At 43.1% G+C, this 22,216-nt stretch overlaps 1 protein-coding gene across 1 annotated transcript; it reads left to right on the top strand.

Annotated features, from left to right (window-relative positions):
• Positions 1-401: 401 nt before the first annotated feature.
• On the top strand, positions 402-3,533 carry LOC310857006 (cyclin-dependent kinase inhibitor 1B-like). The gene is made up of 3 exons (XM_083762599.1): positions 402-1,157; positions 1,334-1,451; positions 2,427-3,533. Exons 1-2 carry the CDS (start codon positions 590-592, stop codon positions 1,447-1,449), a joined length of 684 nt encoding a protein of 227 aa, XP_083618725.1. The 5' UTR covers positions 402-589; the 3' UTR covers positions 1,450-1,451; positions 2,427-3,533.
• Positions 3,534-22,216: the final 18,683 nt, after the last annotated feature.

Here is a 22,216-nt window from a genome sequence, read left to right as displayed (position 1 = left end):
ATTTAAATGTGTGTATTGCTCTGTTGTAGGACAGTTAGTAGTTCTACCGGCATGTATCGACTCGAGTCTCGAGATCATTTGGTGTAAACAGTGCACTCTCTCCCACCATAGAGTTACACGAAGGTGAAAACTACCAAGTAAGCACACTAAAAGCTGCGACAACATTATTTTTTTAACACTTCCCAAACAGTGCAAACCTCAGCTGAGCCCTGACACTCACAAATCCAAACACTGCACTCTCGTTTGGCTTGACGCCCAATCTGGCCCGCGGCAGCCAATGGGAGACCGAGAGTGGGGGTTGTTGCGGGTAAACAAACCAATGGCCGTCCGAGCTGATGTGGCTACTACGAGTTCGTGAGTCGGCTGAAGATTATAAATGCGTCGTGATAGCTGATTCTAGTTACATTTAAACTGAGATACCGTGTGAGCAGCAGGGAAAGTACGATACGAGTTTCTGAAAGACAGCGTGACTATTACGTACAGAGAAAGAAAAATAATAATAACTGATCCCGATACTATCGCGATTACCGGGGATCTTTTGAACTACATTTCGTGTTTTTCTTTTCCTTCGGGAGTCTCTCTTCGCACCATGTCAAACGGTGTCCATTTGTCGCTCGCAATGGAGAAGCTCGTTGCGAGGAGAACCTTTCCGCTGCACGCACGGACTAGCGTCTGCCGCAGTCTGTTCGGACCCGTGGACCACGACGAGCTGAGCCGGGAGATGGACGCCAAGCTCCGGGAGATCTCGGACAGGGACCGGCGGAGGTGGAACTTTAATTTCGAGTCCGACGCGCCGGCACAAAGTGGCGAGTACGAGTGGGAGGCGACCCCCGCGGAAGAGAGCCCCGCGTTCTACCGGGACGCGACGCAGAACGCCCGGAGCCGAGTGGCCGCTTCTTGCCCCCCTACGCCCGTCAAGGTGCGCCCGGAGCCCCGGCGGCTCCAAGTGGATTTACCGGCCCGCTGTGAAGAGCGTCTGGTCGGTACCTCTTCGGGCGACGCCGCTCCTACGTCCTCCGTGGAGCTAAATCAGGAGAACCGCACCGACAGAGTCAACGCCGCGGCCGGAACCCGGAGCCGCAGACACGGCGTTCTGCGACGCAATAAGAGGCCGGCAGCCGATAGCGCTTCTGACGCAAATACCACACGGATCACAGGTAAATTAAATGACAGAAGCGTGTAGTATAATAATGTCCCCAACTGGGACATGATGTGTTTTAGGCTACGAATTTGATTGATAAATAATGGGTAATAAGGCTTCCCGTACATGTGTGTCATTTTATCTAAAGAATGATTTCTAACCCCTTTTTCATAATTCTCTGTTTCTCTCCAGATTTCTTCGTTAAAAGAAAGCGAATGGTCGAGACTAAATCGAGTGAGTCCTCCTGCCACCATCACTCCCTGTCTCCGGTCCAAGAAGAGATGACCCCACGGAAGAGAATCCGCTGAAGGTATGTGTGTTTTTTAATCCACGTTTCGTTTGAAGCAATGCAAGTTATTTTTCTGTTATTGCTTTTTTTAACGGGGGTGCATGTGTTGTAGCCTAAGCATAAAGGATAGTTTTGGGCAAGGCCCTACATCATTTCACCATTGCATTATGTGAGTAAAGTAAACCTATAACATAAGTAAGAGCATTATAAAACGAAAGGTTTAGCCTACCTATATTGTTTTTAGGACAGTGACTGAGCTTAATAGCTGACACAATCATGTTTTGCTGGGGGTGTATTGGATGTTATATTGTCATCTAGTTTTACTGAAGCTTTTCAATTTAACACTTTAATTAATTTCGTGTCATTTCTCGTGTTTTGGGCAGCTTAGATGATTAGATGTTTGATGATTATTGTTTTGTTTTTGTTTTTTAAATCGCTATGTATTCAGCTATATAGGTCTGTGTTTATGGTACTATTGGTAGTAATAGCAGTTGTAGTGTCGTAACTGTCGATGGCAGCACGTAGTTGTACAAGGCAGTGGTGGACGGTTGTAGTAACCAGGAGCACTATTAGTGGGGGAGGGGGCATTGCGTCATAGGGTGCCGGGGAAAAGCGCGCGAGAAGAGGCGCCTGCGTGTTGCGGTACGCGGTGTCATATTTCAGCTGCAGCAAACTAACTAACTGAGTGAGGAGAGGAAACTTGCGGCTCTGTGAGACAGTCTCTTGCGTGTTTTTTTACCAGTTTACTTGCGTGTTGTCGATGGTACAGGAAGGAACCAACAATGTTTGAGATAAATTATAATACGTTAATTAATGGTAGTGGTAGGCCTAAAGAAAGAAGAGGTTTAATGCTTACGACGACATGTCGGGTCTTAGACTGAGAGGCTGACTCATCATGTATTTCTGGGAAAAGGGTGTGTCGTTTTTTTTTCCACTTGTCAAGAACTGCAAAAAGTGGACATAAGAACTGACCTCTGTGTTCTCTCTGTTCCGCAGGTTGATTTTGTTTGCACTATAAAACCACGGAGGTCATCGTTTGCGGAGGATATTTCTTTCCTCTGCTCCACGGGCTGTCTCTGCTGAAAGCGGAGAGGAGGGCTGGGGGACTGACTGACTGACTGGCTCCTCCACCCACCGGTGTGTCGCCCGGAGAGCAACCTGCAAATACAGCACTGTTTCCCTAACAGTGGGTCGGGACCCATTTGTGGGTTATGGACAATTTCTTATGGGCCACGGCTCGAGGAAAAAATCCAATTTTCTTTCCCATTAAAACAAAAACACATTTAAAAAAAGTATATATTTTTTTATAAATCTTTAAAAAACAAACAAATCTAAAAAGTTCCACAAATATTTTTTTTTAATTAAGAAGTAGGCCCAAGTGAAAATAGATGACCTACAAGCTCACAACGCTGCGCGCAGCGACGCTTAGTGCGCTTGCAGATCTACTCTTTTCACAAGGTTGGGTCCAGAGCAGGCATCTGCTCTCTGTTTTGAGTCTTGACCTGAAAAGTTTGGGAACCACTGAAATACAGGACTGTGAAGGCGACTTTTTTTGAACCGGTCGGGAGAGGAGGAGAGGGAGGGGGCACTGGATGATTGGGTGGGATGACATTGTATCCAGAATATATGTAGCATTCATGGTTGCTTTGCAATACAGCCACTTGGCAGTGTTAAAATGTTGTTGTTTTTAACATTGTGCAATCCTAAATGACTTAAAATAATGTCTACACTGGCCAAAAGTGTACAGCTTTATAGAAACAACAACTTATAAATATTTTATTTCTGTTTTTTTATATATTATAAGTACATTCGTTTTTGGTTTGTAAATGTATATATTTTGTAAGACTATTCTAAGTTATAATTTATTTATGTTTCTTCATTTGTGATTGAAATGCCAGGCAGATTTGCCTCTGGTCATACCAGTATGTTTATTTTATTTTATTTTATTTACTATTTTCATTGTTGTTTTTTGCAATCATGTAGCCTTCGACAGTAGCCTACACTTGAAAACTAGGTTTCTTTGTGTCTCTGAGCCGTATTTCTTTGTCCTCATTTATGTCTAAAGAATGATGCAAATAAAGTATTTTTCATTTCAATTCTAAACGCTGTTCTACTTTTTTCTCACCATTTATGTACCAGACACTTTCCTTGTTCTGTTTTAGTACACCAGATATTCATTGACACATAGTCAAGTCTATGGTAGCGTCTATTGTAACCATACACATACTGTATATTCCCATATAAATTCAAAATGGCAACATATAGGCCTGAGTCGCTACAGAGTATACTACAACTCACCATTGTCTTACGTCTCTCTAAAATGTGAACGGTGGAACATGACTTAAAAGTGCCAGTCCTGCTGACCTGTATACCAGACTAGCTGAACAGAAGGGATTAAGACAATTAGACCATTGAGAAAGTTGGCTGCTGCTATACAGCTCTCTTGGCAATGCAGCTCTGCTTTAAGGACCTGTGTGGCTGAGTTACAAAGCACACAGCGTCATTGCGTCAACCTCAGAAAATCGTTATTGTTGCATGAAACACTCTATACCCCCCATCATCCCCATAGTGCCCATGCAAGGCTAGTATAAGTGGGCTACAAGGCCTGTCTTGTGGTTAATGTTCATACGCTATATAGGACATTAACAATAAACACTGCTTTACAGTGCTGGTTTCATGTTTCAGCTTAGCGGTGCTACTGAAAAATAATGTGGCCATGAACCTTTCATTACTATGTAGTGACCTTGTGTAGTGAACTGAGATATACAAGGTTATTACAGTTCTATTCATTAATTCAGGGCGCTGGTGGGTTTGATTTGATCTGTTATTTACTTTCTGAGCTTACACATTGCGGGGCTAGTCGCTGTATTGAGACATGTTGCAGCTGTGCACGGCTATAGGCCGGGATTTAAAGGGCCTCTAAAGAACGGCAGCAGCTGCCTTTGGAACCCCGCATTGTCCCCAAGTAACACCCCACCCCACATTCACCCCACCCATCCACTCCACAAGGCTCTGCAAAAGAAGCACTCACACACACACTGTTTATTTACCCCGGCACGGACACACCACCCCGATACACGCTACACGACACAGCACCGGGCGTGTAGTAGGGCCACCTGCCACCAGCGAAGGAGAAAGAAAGAAAGGGAAAACTACTAGTCTTTTTTGGTAATTGTCCATCCGTCCATTGAAACAGCCTAACAGGCCTATTCAACAAGGTCATACTTGCAAAGTTTTTTAGTCCTTAATTGAAAGAGGGTACATTGCACCAGCTCTGAATGCTGCTCTGTTCTTTCTCTTATACCAAGAAGGAATATAAAATCAAAATATAGCTCTACAGTTATAGTTCACTGCATCTGCGTCATGTCTTTATCATGTGACATGTCTCTCTCCCTCTCTCTTAGAGATCAAGTGAAAATAGGTGGAAAATATTGCATGTATGTTCATGATTCACATCCTAGGAAAATTATGTGAAATGAGTGGGTGGGTAGTGGGTGATTGGGGGGGGGGGGGGTTGTGAGTGTGACATATCTTTTTATTTTATTATTTTTAGATGACATGCATGTTTTGATAAATGACTAGACTTTTGCTTTCCAGAGCAGTGACTTTGCCAACTCAGTGGGCAGCAGTGGCAATACTCTTCTATATAGACTGTGACGCTCTTGTTTGTGATTTACAACACAATGCGTCTCCCAGAGCTCCATTCTCTCCTTTTTGTTGCCATATGGCACATCCATGTAGACACAGCCAACAGCACAGGGGAGGTTTTTGCCTCGAAACAATTTAGTTGGAAATATGGCGTATACGTGTATGATTATTTTGGCTACAAAGCTGAAATTGAATATAATGAAAATGATAATATATGCACCAATGTCAATATGGTGGCTCCTGTCAATCCCAATTCAAGGCAGAGACGTGCAGGCCAGGAGCCATTCAGTCAGACTGTGTCTCGCAAACAAAAGACAGTTTTGTTTGGCCTGCCTGCATTGATAAGGAATAAAAAGAGATACATATTATAATGAATCTACTACGGCTATCCAATCCAGCTAATTAACATCCATATATACCTGCAGGGAGCCTATAGAGTGAGTCTCCGTTCAGTTATAACATTTTTAAATTGTCTGTAGTTAAGGTGATAAAGGTTTAACAGATGCTCCTGTGTTAGTTTAATGGAGTCTGTTTGATGCTTTTAGGATCAAGGCCACAAACTATAAATGGCTTGATTTTATTAATTGACTTTAAGGTCTGTATATCAAAAAGAAATAAACAGAAAAACATGTGCGTTTTAAAATATCAATTGTTTTCTTTAAAAAAGAAAAAAAGGGTATTTATTTTGAGTCATTGTTTAAAAGGTCCTAAGGTCAAGGCCCTTGAGACAGCCCAAAGTGGGCCTGTGCTAAAAAACAAGATAAACCAGTCTTTAAAGTGTTTAAATGAATGATATGCACTAGTTTTCAATTTCATTATTTTTGGATTAAAATGTTCATTTAATGAACAAACTGTTCACATAATTAGTCGACTTTGGTTCAGTTAATTTAAAAATATATATTTTGACAAAGGTACCAAGAGATACATAGGCCTAATTTAGTTTATTAAATATGATTAGGAAACAAGGTAGGCTATTGTGGTGAATGCAGCTTATAATTTGCAGTAGACCTATAGAAGACTGTTTCAGACATTCACTCTCTGCTAAACATTCAGGTTGATATGTTTTTTTTTCCATTATCAGTGAACCACACAATTAGATTATTTATTGAATTAAATCTCAGTGTTAATTACACTTCTAGAATCTAGATGAAAAAAAAGGACCCAAATGGACCTATTGATATTTACACTCAAGAGTTAGATTAACACGTTTGTATAAACTGATAGTTATTTAATTTATTTTCTCATACTGATTTGATACAAAATAAATCCCTGCTTCTATTCTTCTTCTGTATTGTGCAACAGTCCCTTCCTTTCACATTTTCTAGGAACACACACATTTTCTGTACAATAAAACCCTTATTTATACTTGCCAGTGTCTCGCACCGAAAATAGCAGAGTGACCCTGGTTAAACCACTTTCAACCGCTGTCCCTATTTTGGGCATATATTCAAATGATTCGGGCGAATATATTCAAACATTTTCAAAGCTTTTAAAGAATGAAGACAATTCTGCTATTATTGAACCTTTAGGAAATTGTAAAGTTTGATGTGATGTTAAAGCTCCATTAAAACGTACATGTTTACACATCTCCACAGAGTTTACCTTGAAAACAAAAATAAAAAACATCTGACAGGTCAAACAAAATTTTACAAAAACAGAATATACGCTGTCTTGTTCTCCGGTATTGTACTTTGCACACATTGTACTATGCATAATAATACATTTTACTGCATATTCTGTATATCTTGTTGTTAAATTATTCTCCCTTCATACTCCCCGCATTGCTGTTAAAAGATTTAACCTTCACTTGTCTGTATTATTATGTTTCCGTTATATATTGTTCTGGAATTGTTACCACAGTGTGATGGCATGTCACACCCACATTCTGCTTGTATGAGTGAATGACAAATAAATCCACTCGAATCTGGAATATGTTTTAAGCGTTTAAAATAACACTATAATTCAGGGTCATATCTGCCGACACCGATTCTGACTGATTCCGATATTATACAGAGGACCACAATGGAAACGAGTCTATAGGCCCTATAGGGGCGTGGCCCAAAGCCTGTTAATAAAGTATTAAATCAATCAATAAATAGCCTGTGCTCTGTTTTCTGTGTCTGTTTTCACAACTGAATGACATGAGTACACAAATTAAAGATATTTTTTACTTAAGATTTTACATCATATTTGATTTAGCTTTTGCTCTAGACTAGAGGTACTAGACACTTTTGATGTATATTTAACTCACTGATGCTACATTTTTCAATTATTTAATTATTTATTTATTTTGCTGGTGAAAACCGATAAAATAATGGGGATTATTTTGAGACCAATCCGATACCGATATGGCATTTCCATGGCCGATATATGGCCGATTCCGATTACGCTACCGATTATATCGTGCATCCCTAGTGAATTAATTTTCGTGTGTGGAACAATTGTTGGAAAATATTAAATGGTATTCGCCACCTCTTTCTGCCAAATCTCTCACTCTCTGCGTATGCTACTCTCTCTCACACACACACACACAAACACACACACGCACACGCACACGCACACACACACACACACACACACACACACACACACACACACACACACACACACACACACACACACGCGCACGCACACGCACACACACACACACTTGCCAGCCCCGTCTGCCAAAGACGAGCAATTAAATAGTATAGGAAGAAAAAAAGAAGGGGAAAAAAAAAGAAACCGGTCCCAGGGAGGAATTAACATTTTCTATGACCATCTGGCAGCAACGTGGAACAAAGAGATGGAGGGAAGGATGGAAAGATGGAGAAGAGAGAGAAAGGAGGGGAGAGGAGAGTGTGCCATCGCATTGACCTGCAAATGAGGCTTTGTCCCCAGAGTTAAAGCTCCCTGACCCTCTAACCTACACACACATACACATACACACATGAACGCACGCACACTCTCTCTCTCCCTCTCCTGGCTCACACACACACGCGTGCGCTCAGACTCTTTCTCGCGTCTCTCACACACACACACACACACACACACACACACACGTGCGCATATACCCTCTCTCCTGTCCACACACGCGCACACACACTCTCTCTCCTCTATCTCAAACGTGTACACGCACACACACACATAATTCTGTTTCTCTCTCTAACCCGCTAACCTACGCGCTAACCTACGCACGCACGCGCACACACACACACACACACACACACACACACACACACACACACACACACACACACACACACACACACACACACACACACACACACACACACACACACACACACACACACACACACACTCTCTCTCTCTCATTGGAGCTCACACTCTTTCATTGGAGCTTTCACCTAGCATGTCCAATGGCTGAGTTGAACTTAATAGCTTAACTGAAAGGACCAGACAAACATGTCTGGCTTATGAAGAGCCAGCTCAGTGGACTTGTGGTTAGGGTGTCAGCCCTGAGACCGTCTGGGAGGTCGGGGTTCAATCAATGGCTGGCTCATAGCAAAGACTCTTCTCTTGAATCTATTCTAGGGGGACGCGTCGCGTTCTAGCGTGCACGCACAATCGCACATGCACCGTTTCGTTCAATCCCTGCACGTGCATGTCAAAAAATTACTGGTACCACGGCATGGTACTGCGTTCTACGAGCATGACACCACTGCTCATAACTCTGAGAGGGTACAAATGGAACCAAGTGGAGTTACAAACGCATACAGGGCTATTTAGAACCCACTCAAGGGCACTTTGAGACCCATTGGTGTAGCAGTCAACAAGCACAATATCAACACCCTGACAGTGTGGGCACATTTCCACGCGAAGAATCGGCAAGAAAGTGCCTATAGAGCAGGCATCTCTTCCTGGTTTTTAAACAGCTGGTGGATGGAAATGACGCTGGTGCGCGGCTTCAACTTGTAGCCTCGGCAAAGCGTTTCAGTTTCTTTTACCGTCCGACGCTAGAAGTTGAAGCTGTGCGCGAGCGTCATTTCCACCCACCAGCTGTTTAAAAACCCGGAAGAGACGCCTGCTCTAGGTGTTTCTTGACACGACAGTATAGCTGGAGCCAGACTCTGTTTGACCAGAATGGAACAGAGCCTTCATTAGTATCATCGGTAACACCTGTGAAGGAAGTAAGAAAGGGGCCTGGACGTATAGGAAGAGCTATTCGGTGTGCATAGAGCCTATATGCTTGGCCCTCAGCACCAAGGGTTGGATTGGGGTTAAGTCCCAGCGACATACTAGCGTCATGTCCAGGGGGTGTACTTGTGGGCCACATGGCTTACTTAAGAGCTACAAGTTCACACTGTTGTGAGCAGCTATTATTCCTGCACTTAGTTTTGTGTGTGACCTCTAGCATCGCTCTGTCTCTCTCTCTCTCTCATGAAAAGAAAGAACCAACTAAACTGATATAAAATGTATCCAAAACCACATCGAACAGCTCAGTCACGCACGCGCACACACACACACACACACACACACACACACACACACACACACACACACACACAAAATTCCCTGCACACTCAGATTTGCAAACCCCACGTGGGTCTGTCTGTCTGTCCCACTCAATTGAGGTGTGTGTGTGCGTGTGTGTGTGTGTGTGTGTGTGTGTGTGTGTGTGTGTGTGTGTTTTACATCCACTCAGTATTCATACCCGAGTGTGTAACAATGGTGACACGGCTCCCTTCGCGCAGAGGGCGGTGTGACCGTAGTGTGACAGGGAGCTCGTGGCAGTGTCTTTTCTCTCTGTCTGCGCACTCCTTTTATTTATTCCTTTTGCCCCTGTGACTCCCGTCGCCGCGGTCGGGGGTCCAATCAAATCTCTCATTCACCATGCTATCCCCACGGCAACAATGTATAGGCCTATAGCCGTGTGTGTGTGTGTGTGTGTGTGTGTGTGTGTGTGTGTGTGTGTGTGTGTGTGTGTGTGTGTGTGTGTGTGTGTGTGTGTGTGTGTGTGTGTGTGTGTATGTGTGTGTGTGTGTGACGTTACGATAGATAGATAGATAGATAGATAGATAGATAGATAGATAGATAGATAGATAGATAGATAGATAGATACTTATAATATATATAATAAATAGACATAGAATTGCATTGTATGTAGTCATAACACGTCATAGTAGGATATGTATAGCATAGTATAGTATTATGTATAGTTTATATGTATAGTTTCATTATAGATATTCCACTGTTACTTTCTTAGCTTACGCATGTTTCATGATAAATGCTTTTTATGTGATGTATTCCCATGCTTTTTTGTTCTTGCTTAATGTAAGTCGCTCTGGATTAAGAGCGTCTGCTAAATGCCTAAATTGTAATTGTAGATAGATCGATAGATAGATAGATAAATAGATAGATAGATAGATAGATAGATAGATAGATAGATAGATAGATAGATAGATAGATATTTTATGATAAGTTACATTATGTTATTGTAAGTTATGCCATGTTAACTATAGTGTTTGGTAGAGCCCTGGTGGAATTCTGTGCGGTAATGAACATTACACCAATCAATACTAAATAGTTTATAGGGTCAATATAAGTAATATAATATAGCCTTTCCACAGGAGTATCTTTTTATATTTTTCCAAAAAGAATACAAACAGCCAATAGCATATTACAAAGTTATCCCCCTCACTGGGGAAAATTCCGGGAGGAAAAACGGGCACGCACCGGGGTGAGTCTTCTTGTTACCATCAGGGGATGTCAGTGCATGGCAATGCACTTTGGCTTTCCCGCCTGAAGCTGCATGTCAAAGGTCAAGCTATCAGTGGTGGACAACCAATTTCTTTACTTGAGTAAAAGTATCAATATACTGCAATGTAGAAATACTCTATTATAAAAACTGCACACACACACACACACACACACACACACACACACACACACACACACACACACACACACACACACACACACACACACACACACACACACACACACACACACACACACTGTCTGTTGAGCCAAGATGATTGAAGATAGAAGGAAAAAAAAACAATGCTATGGGGGGGGGGGGGGGGGGGGGGGGGGGTGATCTGAGGAGGGGGACCAGCAATTTATGGTCCGTCAAACCACAGCGTCGCCCGTTGAAAATAGCAGACTGTGTGAGTGCGTGAGCGTGTGCGTGTGCGTGTGCGTGTGTGTGTGTGTGTGTGTGTGTGTGAGAGAGTTTGTGTGATAGAGGTATTGAGGATGAGGGAGGAGGAACTTGTAGTTGTCACATAGTCCTGTAGTTGAATAGACCTACCATCTGCTCTCTGCAGGAATGACACGCCCGCACGCATGCACGCGCACACACACACACACACACACACACACACACACACACACACACATGCACACACACACACACACACACACACACACACGCACAGGGAAACATACTGTGATGGCTATTGATGGCATTGCATTCGCAGACAACTGACACTTGAGGACAACCTTCCCAACATTAAAATCAACCATTATATCATTAATGAATCAGATACACACACAGCCAGACTGTTTTTCCGCACCTGGTTGTTATCGTATCGTTATCGAGGTATGAACATGCCCAATATCGGTATCACAAAAAGGCAACGGTGTTGCGATATATCGATGTATTCATATTCGGACATGATGTTTAGAAATAAGGTGCATGCTGAGCATAGCAGCTGGTATTGTTCATGAGACATTAATGCGAGAAGAGTATCTGTGTGTACTGTACATGAGATTAAGGTGCAGAGTATTGGTGTCAAGTGACAAGTTCAACCACATAAAGTCAAATGGTTGCTTTACTGCATGGTAGATATTGAATATGACGTTCCTGCTATACGTTCTCATGATGATAGTGTTGATTTATTATGGATAGAGGGACATACGCGCAGAAAAACAAGACAAGTCGTTTTGCAATTGCTTCGTGGCCCAACTAATAAAATATAAAGTATAAAAGGAGGTCCACTACAGTATTTCCAAAAGAAAATACATGAAATGTTCTATTATCAGCCATGGTTGGCTTATTATGTTCAATTATCAACAAGAGCTTGTGTGACATATACAAGGACTTCTGCAATGCCAGAAGACAGACATCTTTCCTCCGAGTGTCCACTGGCTGCACCGTCCTACTGTTGCTCTCCGTCGGTCTCTGTCGGCCGGACGACAACACACTGTACCTGTCAACAGTGGAAGTCTTCAGTCGGACGAGGACAGTTTTACAACGACACCATATGTAACTCCACAGGACCAGAGGCCGAGAGCTTTGTCACTGTAATTAGCCGGACAAAGTAGAGAGAGAGGAGGAGACGAGGACAGAGGGATGACACTTTGAGAAATGACTCCTATCTTTGTCCTCGGCAGCAGACAGTCCTGACTGGCCCCCCCCCCCCCCCCCCCCACCCCACCCCTCACTCTTTCTCTCTAACCTCCCCATTCCTCTCTTCTCTCTTTCTCCCTTTGTCTCTGCTCCTTTTCACGCACCCATGCACGCACGCACGCATGCCAGCAGCATGCACGCAAACACACACACACCCCAACCTGTTCCCCGTCACGGCTCGTCTTGCAGCGGCTGTTTTATTTGTTCACCCATCTATCTATCCGTCCGTCCGTCCGTCCAACCATCACTCTCGCCTCCTCCTCCTCCACTATTCTCCTTCATTGAAGAGCCTCTCTCTCTCTCTCTCCCCCGCTTCAATCATCGTGACTCCCTCTCCCCTCCTCTCCTCCTCCCCTGTTCTCCTCCATCATCTTTGTGGTATAAGTAACTAAATGTACTCGAGTAGTATACAGCCTCTACAGGTATACTTACTAGTTACAGGTACAATTCAGGTATTTTAACTTTACTTGAGTGTTCACATTTCTTGATACTTTATGCGTCAACCCCACTATACATCTCAGAGCTTTTTTACTACGCAGTTATTTGACAACTTTAGTTACTAGTTAAATGTGGATTATTACTACAAAACATAAACCACTTAAGCCCTATATATAAATATATATCAAACAAGTTTGATGAATTTGTAGAATCCGTGAGTGAGTACTTTTTTACTTTGGTTATACTTCATGTATATTTTGATACTTTCTTTACTACAGGTTTTAGTACTTTTTCCACCACTGCCCTCTCCCCTCCCCCCTCTCTTGTCCTCTCCCTATTGGCATGGCCGTTCTCCTCTTCTTCTTTTCTCCTCAATCATCTTGGCTCATAAAACTGTGGGAGGAGGGCCAGCCAGAGGTGGGGGCTGGGGGGGTTTGTGGGTATTTCCAGGGCCGTCTATGGGTTCAGTGACTTGGACTAATGCTATTCTGGCCTCGCAAAGCCAGGCTGCGTCTGCACTGGTGGAAAGTAACTAAGCATAATTATTACTCAAATACTCTCTACTACTCATACGTACAATTTTGAGAGGCCTGACGTCGAAATAAAAAAAAACGTTTGCTCCGAAAGAATATATATTCAAAGATTTGTACCGCATTTTTACGATTTCTCAAAAATAGCAGACCTACAAGTTCTTGTAGATCTGCTATTTTTCAATAGCCAAAGTATAACATAATGCTTAGTTAAAACACCGAAAGGGGTTCCTTCCCCAAAATGGGTTAAGTTGAGTAATTTCAATTTCCAATACTTTTACTTCTACTCTACTACATCTCTGAGGCAAATATTGTACTTATATACTCCACTGCAATTATATGAAAACTGTATAGATCTGCTATTTTCAACAGAACGGTCGGTATAATACAATACAAGAACACTCTGTACTTATATTGAGTTATTGGAACTAGTTAGGCAAAAACGGTTAAAACGACAGAGACGACCTGAGGCGAACTTGAGCGAGCTCAGCCGAAACCTGCTCACCACGCCGAACCTCCTCACCCTTTCAAATTGAAATCTTTGGGAAACAGTGCAGGTCTCAGATCAGGTGTTCCCAAACTGTGGCGCGCGTATATGCCCTCTAGGGCAGGGCTTTTCAACCATTTTATACTGTAAAGTACCACCACAGAAAACATCTGGCTCTCCATGTACCCCTGCAATAACTGATCTGAGCGTACAGGATCTGCCCCAACCCATTCAGCTATTATTAACCCAGGAGGAAAATGTAATTTATTCTTTAAATTGTTTTGTTTTTGTTCATTTCCTATAAGATGATTTTGCTGCTGCTCTGATGAACGACTGATTTATTTCTAATCGTGATCCGTCCTAAAGGCTATAGCCGTGCTGTCATGCTCATTTCAGCACGGCTGCATGGAGAGCCTATTTCAACCAATGTCTTGGTCAGAACAATACCTGCATTAATATAAATATTTCATTCCACTTTTGTCTTTTTTTCTCCTTTTTTGGGCGACTTTCTTGGGGAACCCATGCTCTAGGACGTGCGTGACATAAAAAGGGTTTTCATACGAGGTTTCCACTGGACACACACTGGTCTGATGAACCCATTCTGACCTGAGATCAGATTCTAAAAATGTCAGTCATTCTTCGATTTTTCAAAAAATAGCAGACCTATACAAGCTCATATCGCGCCACTCGGTGGCGCGATATGAGCTTGTAGATCTGCTATTTTTCAATAGCTAAAGCATAACATGATGCTGACACCAAAATGGGTGCCCGGTCAGAATGGGTTAACAAACGGCAAAATCTGGTAAACAGAATTGTAAAGGACATGTTTAGAGCCGCTGCAGGAGTATACAGCAGCTTCGTGCCTATATCACCGCAGTGACATTCCGTGATTATTTGCCATAAAACATTATTAAAAGGTATAATTTTCGGGCCAAATCCGAGAGGTTGAGCGTAGGGGGGGGGGTGTGTCAGCTATAGGGCAGGAGGTAATGTGGCATGGTTATACATTCTAGTCATTTATAGTGTGAGCTATACATTTTCCCCCTTAAAAAAGAAAAAAAAAAATTTTGCTGACTCATGAGTTTTTCAAGTTACAGTATATTTATATATGAATATCGATTTTGTTTTTGTCTTTTACGGTTCATTTTTCTCCACCCCCCCCCTCCCCTTTTTATTGTCTTTGTTTCATTGTTTTAGCTGTCCCTGTGTATAAGGCCACCTATGTGCATTTGTCTGGTTAGAAAATATAAAATAAATCATTTTTTTTAAGTTTTTTATAGTGTGAGCATGTGGGTAGGAGTTCAGGACCTTTGCTGAAGGATACATGCAGTGGCGTGCACAGATAGACACTAGGGGGTGCTAGAGGTGGGTGCTGGGATCCAACGTACGATCTTTTGATTAATATGAAAATACATTTCATTGACCGGAGTCCTCCTGTTTCCCTCTAGTCTACACCTCATCTCTTTGATGAATTGATTGATTGAAATATTTATTAACAGTTTGCAGAATTACAGTACATTTCAAGCACAAACTCAATACAAAGACTGTGAGTGGACGACCCAATTAAGCATTACACTTAATTGGGTCCACCTTGTTCAATTCATCAAAAAATGGTGGTCGGCCCAGGCCGTAGCGTAACGGTCTGGGCACCGGACTGGTAATCCAGTCGCAGTGTGCCGCGGGTTCGACTCCCGGACCCGACACGGCCTTTACTGCATGTCATCCCCCCATCTCTCTCCCGTTTCCTGTCAGCCTACTGTCTGTCCCTTCAAAAATCAATAAAAGGCGTAAGCCGCAAAAAAAATATCTTACAAAAAAAAAAAAAAAATGGTGGTCGATGGTGTCGACTGCAGGCATGCAGACATAGCTGATGTCTCCCTGTCATCTGGATTTATCCTGCGGGATGAATGAATAATTTCTATCTATGTATCCACATGCTCACAAGGCATCACATCTGTGAGCTTGTAGATCAGCTATAGTCTTTGTAATTATTACATTTTTGCATGCCCAAAATATAGGAACGGAAGCTTGGGTTATTCCATTTTGGGGCGGGGACCCCTTTTGGTGTTAGCATCATGTTATGCTTTAGCTACTGAAAAATAGCAGACCTACAAGCTCGTAGCGCGCCACCGAGTGGCGCGCTACGAGCTTGCAGGTCTGCTTTTTTTGAAAAATCGAAGAACGACTGACATAGAAACATAGCTTGTTCAGAAAACTGTCAGGATGTAGAAGACATTTCTTTTAAAAGGCCATTTTTATCATGGTATATACTGTAGTGGCAGACGGACAGACTGACAACCTCCCGTCTACTGTTGAGCTTCACCTGTCCGGCCCCGGGGGCCTTCTGGGGGCCTTCTGGGGCCCCTGTTGGCAGCAGACAACAATACCCAGAATGCAGTGGGGCCATGTCAGTAATTTGTGAGCGTGCTGGTGAGGGTGAATGGAGGCAGCCAGCCGAGAACTGACCTGCTGTCTGCACTTCTTCTGTGTGTAGATTAGAGAAGAGCTAAACACACACGACACAGGCTAATTTTACACATACGCGCGCGCGCTCGTGCACGCACGCATGCATGCACGCACACACACACACACACACGCGCGCACACACACACACACACACACACACACACACACACATGGTCACACGCACACGCACACACAAAGACACATTTGAAAACAAACATGCACGTGCATTGACGTACGCACACACACACACACACACACACACACACACACAGATGTATGTATGGATGAATGGATGGATGGATGGCTAGTTGGCTGCAGAGAGAGGCAGGTGATGTGTGGGGGGAGCAGAGTGAAAGACTGATGAGAGAGAGAGAGAGAGAGAGAGATGGAGAGAATGAATGAATGAATGAACGAACGAACGAACGAACGAACGAACGAACGAACGAACGAACGAACGAACGAACGAACGAATGAAATAACATCTTGGGTCTGGTCTACAAGATTTGCTACACAGGAGCAGAGTAAGTAAAGCATTTCAAGGTAAGCGTTTATAGATAGGGCTTTCAGGGCTCCATTTTTGTCGCCATTTTGTCACCTGCGGCACGGCCCGCAGGTCAGCCGATGCCCGAAGATTACGAGTATAGCCTATAGGAGCTTGCTCTGTCCCTTAATGGTATTTTGGGCCAGCGTCACCCGCTATCTATTTTGCCGACACCGGTATTTATAGAGGTGTGGTCATGGGCGTGTTGGCACGCTTTCCCCTAAATTGCTATTTTGGTCACACACATTTTGGGAAGGCGATAGTGGAGTTTAACCCATTCTGAACGGGCACCCATTTTGGTGTTGGCATCATGTTATGCTTTAGCTATTGAAAAATAGCAGATCTACAAGCTCATAGCGCGCCACCGAGTGGCGCGCTATGAGCTTGTAGGTCTGCTATTTTTGAAAAATCGAAGAACGACTGACATTTTTTTAATCTGATCTCAGGTCAGAATGGGTTAATAATGAAACTGTCAGGATGTAATAGACATTTTTTTAATCTGATCTCAGGTCAGAATGGGTTAAAAGCACCCGTAAAACATAATGTCTGCGTAATGCAGGCTGCGTCATCTCTATTTATTCTCCTACGCATCTCTTTGTAATTGTCCTATAATCAGCAGAGGTGAGTGCCTGCCACTTCCTTGTGTCCATTGTGTTTAAATATAATTGTCTGGTCAAAGAAGTTTGGCTCGTGCCAGGCATTGTGCGGTGTGTGCACGATTCCATTTGCTCGTTCGGTTTCATCGCCCCATAGCGCAGCAAATGGGGTTTAATCCGATTGACAGAACTTTCCTTTTCGCTTGATACAGTTTCGTAGAGAGACGGCCTACATGCACGATCTATATATACCAAATGAAAGCCCTAATTTCGTAGTTTACATAGTACTTTGAAATGTAAGGACTTCAAGGCAGCAACACATCACTCTTCCATGGGCTATACGCGATGGCATGTGGCAAGGTGATTTGTTTAATTATCGTAACGCCCAAACCACACCTATGCATAATGTAACGGGTAACGGAGGTGTTTTAGACAGGTAACCAAAATACCAACTTTAGTTGGGGAACACCCTTCCCCCACTGCAGCTATAAATCCCCAAATTGTGTATTTAGAAAGCTCTAACGAAAATGGAGCCCTCAGTCTTTCCTTTTCAGGGGTTGAATGGGGGAGGGGGGCCCATGATGGAGGCGGAAGTCCAGACGGAGTGTAACAGAGCACAGAGGTATATCTTCTGTATCAAATAATAATCAAATAAAGTCCATTCTGCAATTCAAAGGGAATAATCAACTAATAAATGTCTTCTTCAATTTACAGGGGGGGAGGATGGATCGTCAACAGGTAAGTGGGGTCAGGGTTCCTTCCACAGGATCATCAGGTAGGTCTAAACTCTAAAGTTAAACGCTCCAATTTCCAAGCCAACCCAACGGACGCTTATTTATATATTAGAAGATCAATAAGGTAATGGATAATCCTATAACAGAAATACTAACAGATCAACCCCACAGATAAACGAATAGCCCCAAGAGACAAAAAACTAACAATAATTGAACAACACATCAAACATTAGTACTAACCACTTTATTTATATAGACTTAATAAAGCGGACATTGGCTCTGTACTAAGTTTTCAAATACATTAGGGTGGGCCAGAACACAACCAATGGTTAATTTAGGACCTGGAACTTGCAACAAACAACCGTATATACTACAATACTAATAACTATTGTTATAAAAGTCAATACATAAAAGTTGTGTGTGGTATAACAATTTGTATTAAAGCACGTGGAATCAAATGTTAAGGTCGCACTTAATATCTTATAACATTTTATCTGGAGGCATAGAGTGATAATCCCTTTCAAAGAGCACGCATGGTTCAAGGTCTCTTAGAACAGAGGAAAACAACGTATCATTTAATTTTAAGGCATGTGAAGCACAGCTTTGTTTTTTTTTTGTTTTTTTAACGTGTGAGATGTTTTTCATCCAAAAGTCTCAAGAGGAAAGTTGTGAAAACATAACAATTCAAGGAATGGAATGTCACTGTCAGCTATTGTAAATTGTTTAAAAAAAAATTGTCGGGCTAGATTACTATAGCGCCGACGGGCCAGTTCTGGGCTTCTGGCCCACGGGCCTACCACTACTCTACACTACACAGTACACACCAAATCTCTTGCCCGTGAGCTTGTAGATCTGTCATTTTTTGGCTAATGTTCCCCCCCAGAATATGGATGCTTCAAGTGGCTAATAGATCGAATATTACATTAAAAAAAAACATATTAAATGATGAGATGGAAGACTTTAATATGACAACACACACGCGCGCCGTGCACACGTGTGCGCACACACACACACGCTGCAGGTGGTGTGCGTGTGTGTGCGTGTGTGCGTGCGTGCGTGCATGTGTGTCCAGATGGTGCAGCGTAGCATAACTCACTTATCTGTCTGTGATTCTCTATAGGAATGCTTAAAGAGCTCTCCAATTCCCCACGGAGCAAACCCCCCAAAGAGAGAGAGAGAGAGAGAGAGAGAGAGAGAGGCAAACCATCTGCTACCAAACAGGGTGGGTATGCCTCCTTCCCTCCTTTCCTGTCTGTCTCCTAATTTCCTCCCCTTGTCTCTTTAAACCTCCCCGTTGAAACGGGACCACACCCAAAAATCAGGGCGGGACAGAGAGACAGAGGGAGGGGAGGGGCAGGTAGAGAGACTAGAGAGAGAGACAGAGACAGAGGGAGGGGAGGGGCAGGTGGAGAGGATGAAAGCAGAGGAAGAGAGGGGAGTTAAGGCTGAAGGAAGGATGAGATAAGATGGAGGGAGGGGTTGTTGCTGTGGGTGGGGTCACTGGTTTCAAGGGATTCTGTCCGACAGACCAGCAGGTCCAACTGGTCCAACTGGTCAATGGTGGTCAAGCGGCTGTTATACACTGGCATGTGTAACAGCTGCTGGCTGTTTTTGTTATTATTATGTTTGATTAGTAGTGATAAATATATATAGAGCTAATGCTATTATATCTATGTATATTTATTAGTAGGCTTGCTTAGCTGTACAGGTTATAGGAGGAGCGCCTATTATTGCCTGTTTTATCTGTCAGCCCCTGCAGATGATGAGCGATGTATTTGTGATGTATTTTTAATGTAAGTAAAAGTATCATATCAATACTGCAATGTAGAAATATAATTACAATTGAAAATCCGGAATTCAAAATTCACTTTAAAAAATTCACGTGAAAGTGCAAAAGTATTGACGTCAGAAAGCACTCATTGTGCAGAATGTCTCATTTCAGGTTTTCAAATGTATGAAAATCTTTAGAAAATATAGCAGGTCTACAAGCTCACAATGCGTCACATCGCAATGTGTGTTTTATAATAAATAATAAATAAATAATCCAAATCGACAAAGAAACTGGTGACTAAAGTTTTCAAATAAATGTATTGGAAATTGGAAATGCTCAAGTACAAGGGTTTCAGTCCGACAAGCAGCAGGTCCAACTGGGGATCAAAGGAGTCGTCTGTTGGCCCAGGCCGTAGCGTAACGGTCTGGGCACCGGACTGGTAATCCAGTCGCAGTGTGCCGCGGGTTCGACTCCCGGACCCGACACGGCCTTTACTGCATGTCATCCCCCCATCTCTCTCCCGTTTCCTGTCAGCCTACTGTCTGTCCCTTCAAAAATCAATAAAAAGGCGTAAGCCGCAAAAAAATATCTTAAAAAAAAAAAAAAAAAGGAGTCGTCTGTCCACTATGTCTCTGACCCTTGAACTCATTACTGCTTCCATGTTGTTTTTCGTAATGTTGTTTTTCCATTTTTCTCCAAAATGTAGTTGTTGTATAATGTATCGTCCCCATCATTGCTGACCCCCTAGTGTTTACTAATACTTTAATATAAACAAAAGAAAGTAATAAAATGAAATGAGAATATATAGGACGGCGTCCGCGGTTGTCTCGGGAAGGAAAGCGGGAGTCTGACAGCCGTGGAGCTTATAGATACAGAATTGTACAAGGATGTTTTCTGAGGACTGACATTCCTCTGTCTGACTATATGGAACTGTGTTGTTGAATTCTCAGCGGCAGAGAATGGAAGGCCATATAGTCATCATTGCTTCAGCCAGAATGCTGACACGAGAGTGACGAGACACTTTCTCCAATGCGTTTATTTTTAAACCGCTGTTTCTCAACTGGAAAGGTATAGTCTTCATTGTTATGCCGATAAAAAAGGAAATTCCAGTACGGTATATATACTACTTTGTTTATTGATCATTCAAATAAAAATATATGCTCTGGAAACGCACACGGCCCACCCATCTGACCACTCAGCGTGGGCTGCCGTGTTCAGTAGTCAGATGGGAGGGGGTGGTGGGCCTTGATCCAGAGAAGGTTGAGAAGAGAACCACTGAAACCTTGGGACTTGTCGTCTTGCTGTCTGAGCCTGCCGCTTGCATAAAGGATCTCTCTTAGAACCACACCACAGGTCTCCTATAAACCAGGGCTTTTCAACCGTTTTCATATCAAGGTTCAGTATTTATTCGGCATTTGAGCCACGGCGGGCCAAGACTCTGAGTGAGTCTCTCAAGACTTAGAATATTTTTGTTACAGTCACTGTGGTACAGTCACTATGTGTTGCATCCTCAAGTAGTGCCTTAAGTGACTCTATATATAGAGACCAGTTTGTCCAGTTTCAGAGAGTCCTAACATAGGAGTAGTGTTCCATTTATAGCCCTACAGCGACCGCCCTGGGAGGACTTAGGGGGCGTCACGTGTCAAGGGTGTCACATGTATGACTAGACTGTAGGCCTAATGATGTAATAATGTGTGTGGAGGCATGTGTCACTGAGGAATGACTCATGAACTCCCCATGGACCAAACCAGAGAGAGAGAGAGAGAGAGAGAGAGAGGGTGACCATCTGTCCCCAAATCCTAAGTTCTTCCTGTGTTCCACGCTCCATCCCTGAGCAGGAGCAGGAGGTGGAGGAGAGAGGAACAAAGAGAGGACAGGGTGGGAGGTGAGGTGATCGGAGCGGAGAGGAGAGAACCACATGTCATGACCCATGCTCTCCCTGTCTCTCTCTCTCTCTCTCTCTCTCTCTCTGTTTGATGAAGCTTAGCCTGGGATCAATACCATTTTCGGATTTCATTTCCGGGCTCCAGTCGGGAGCAGAAATAACTTGCGTGAGTTGCGTCATGTTGTTGTTACAAGTTTGTAGTCATCAGGTCGGAACCACCAAACCGGAACCAGGATTAATGACCCAAAATAATACCCTGCCATCAAGGGCATCATACTTTGAGGGCCGTAGTTTAGCTTATAGGAATAGTCTGTTTGGTATATGCATCTTTTATTC

The sequence above is a fragment of the Protomyctophum parallelum genome (assembly GCF_964188405.1).
Source record: "Protomyctophum parallelum genome assembly, chromosome: 4".
Classification (NCBI taxonomy): Eukaryota; Metazoa; Chordata; class Actinopteri; order Myctophiformes; family Myctophidae; genus Protomyctophum; species Protomyctophum parallelum.
The sequence above is the reverse complement of the archived record's forward strand: the minus strand, read 5'-3'. Positions and strand labels throughout refer to the sequence as shown.

What these genes read in the sequence shown, in the direction of transcription:
- LOC310857006 (XM_083762599.1), top strand. Translation starts at nt 590, where the DNA reads ATGTCAAACGGTGTCCATTTGTCGCTCGCAATGGAGAAGCTCGTTGCG. An exon ending in AAATACCACACGGATCACAG is followed by an intron (nt 1,158 to 1,333) that starts GTAAATTAAATG and finishes GTTTCTCTCCAG; the next exon opens with ATTTCTTCGTTAAAAGAAAG.